The sequence below is a fragment of the Echinococcus granulosus genome, assembly GCF_000524195.1.
Source record: "Echinococcus granulosus chromosome Unknown EG_S00665, whole genome shotgun sequence".
NCBI lineage: Eukaryota > Metazoa > Platyhelminthes > Cestoda > Cyclophyllidea > Taeniidae > Echinococcus > Echinococcus granulosus.
This window is the reverse complement of record NW_020171041.1, coordinates 1-1,421: the sequence shown is the minus strand read 5'-3', so window position 1 is coordinate 1,421 and position 1,421 is coordinate 1. Positions and strand designations below refer to the sequence as shown.

At 49.3% G+C, this 1,421-nt stretch overlaps 1 protein-coding gene across 1 annotated transcript; it reads left to right on the top strand. All coding sequences in view use genetic code 11, as the record gives it.

Annotated features, from left to right (window-relative positions):
- Positions 1–451: 451 nt before the first annotated feature.
- EGR_11268 (hypothetical protein) lies at positions 452–1,290 on the top strand (the record flags this gene model as incomplete). Its single annotated transcript, XM_024500511.1, has 3 exons — positions 452–504; positions 570–737; positions 1,212–1,290. The coding sequence occupies 3 exons, from the start codon at positions 452–454 to the stop codon at positions 1,288–1,290; spliced, it is 300 nt and encodes a 99-aa protein (XP_024345075.1).
- Positions 1,291–1,421: the final 131 nt, after the last annotated feature.

Here is a 1,421-nt window from a genome sequence, read left to right as displayed (position 1 = left end):
TGACACACCACGCAACACGTGCGACTGATTGATTTTCACAGACGTGTCAGGTGATGCGAGGAAGTGATTTACACGCCCAACCGTCAGACGTGTTGAACTACGCGTTTCGATGCTTGCAGCTACTTCTCACACTTCTGTGCATTGTCGTCATTCCCACCAACCGGTTCATCATCAACGTCCCTCAGCCGCTTTGTTTCGTCTTCTCCAGTTTTGAATTACTGTATAGCAGGAATTATTTGCCTTAACTGCCTCTCCATCCTCCGCCGTGCCTCACTGTGAATTCATCAGCGTTGCAAATCATTGCAATAATAGGGGCCGATAAATTGCCGTCATCTTGCGTGGGTGCTCCAGTTCTATTGCCTGCGGATGGCTGCCTCTGCTAGGCGAGTTATTTTAAAAGCAAAACTACTTGCAAGACGATGCTACACATATTTGGAATGCCCCTCACAATATGTTGTTAAATGTAAATTCCATCACAACGCTTCAGTCTCCTTTGAAACACAAGTACGGATTCGGGATAGACGGAGGTGTCTCTTCACACGAGCTTGAGTGGACCTCAACTACCCTAGCCCTCTTTTCGCACCTTCATCTTCCTTTCCTCCGCTTCCGCCTCCACCTCCGCCCTCGCCTCCGACTCCATCTCTACCTCCTTCTTCACGTCCACATTCACCAAAGCCTCTCCATTCTATTTCTCCTTCTCACCTCCATTCTTCTTGGCCTCCAACTCAACCACCTGCGTCTCCTCCTCCTCCTCCTCCTTCATATTTCCATCCCGGTTCTTGTTTGTCGTCACCTTCACGATCTCACTCTTACTCCCACCCACATTCACCCTCGTCTCCGTTCCTTTCTCCACCGCCTTCCCTTCTCGCACCCCCAGACTCCCATCACCTACAAACACACACACACCTATGCAATGCATGCATCCGAGCATCTCAATTATGCGCCTACCTGTGTCTTCTTCCTCTCCAACTGACCAGTCATCTGCAAGGCACAAGCAACTCCAGTTTAATTCACTGTCTCACTCACCCCCACACTTCTCTCCTCTCAACTCAGCATATCAACCACAATGTGAAACACAATCACCTTCGTAATATACCACGATTTGCACAGGAAACGCTCCGGCTGGTCGACAAACTGCAACGGACAAAAGCACAATGTGACATTCACTTGTCGCCTTGGCACTGAAGTCAAACTATTGTCCTCGTCTTCAGCCCCATTCTCTGTATTCTCTTCCTCCGCTTCAAACTGCCGCTCACGACCACGTGTGTTGAGGAACACTGGAGCAGATGATATCACAATTTGCGCAACAGCATTCCGCTTGTGCTACATGGAACTGATGCAATCGGTGCTCCAAAATTCCACTTTTCGTACATCAGCACTGTTTAAGCTAGAGAGCTCGCCTTGTAGACGGTTCAGTGTCC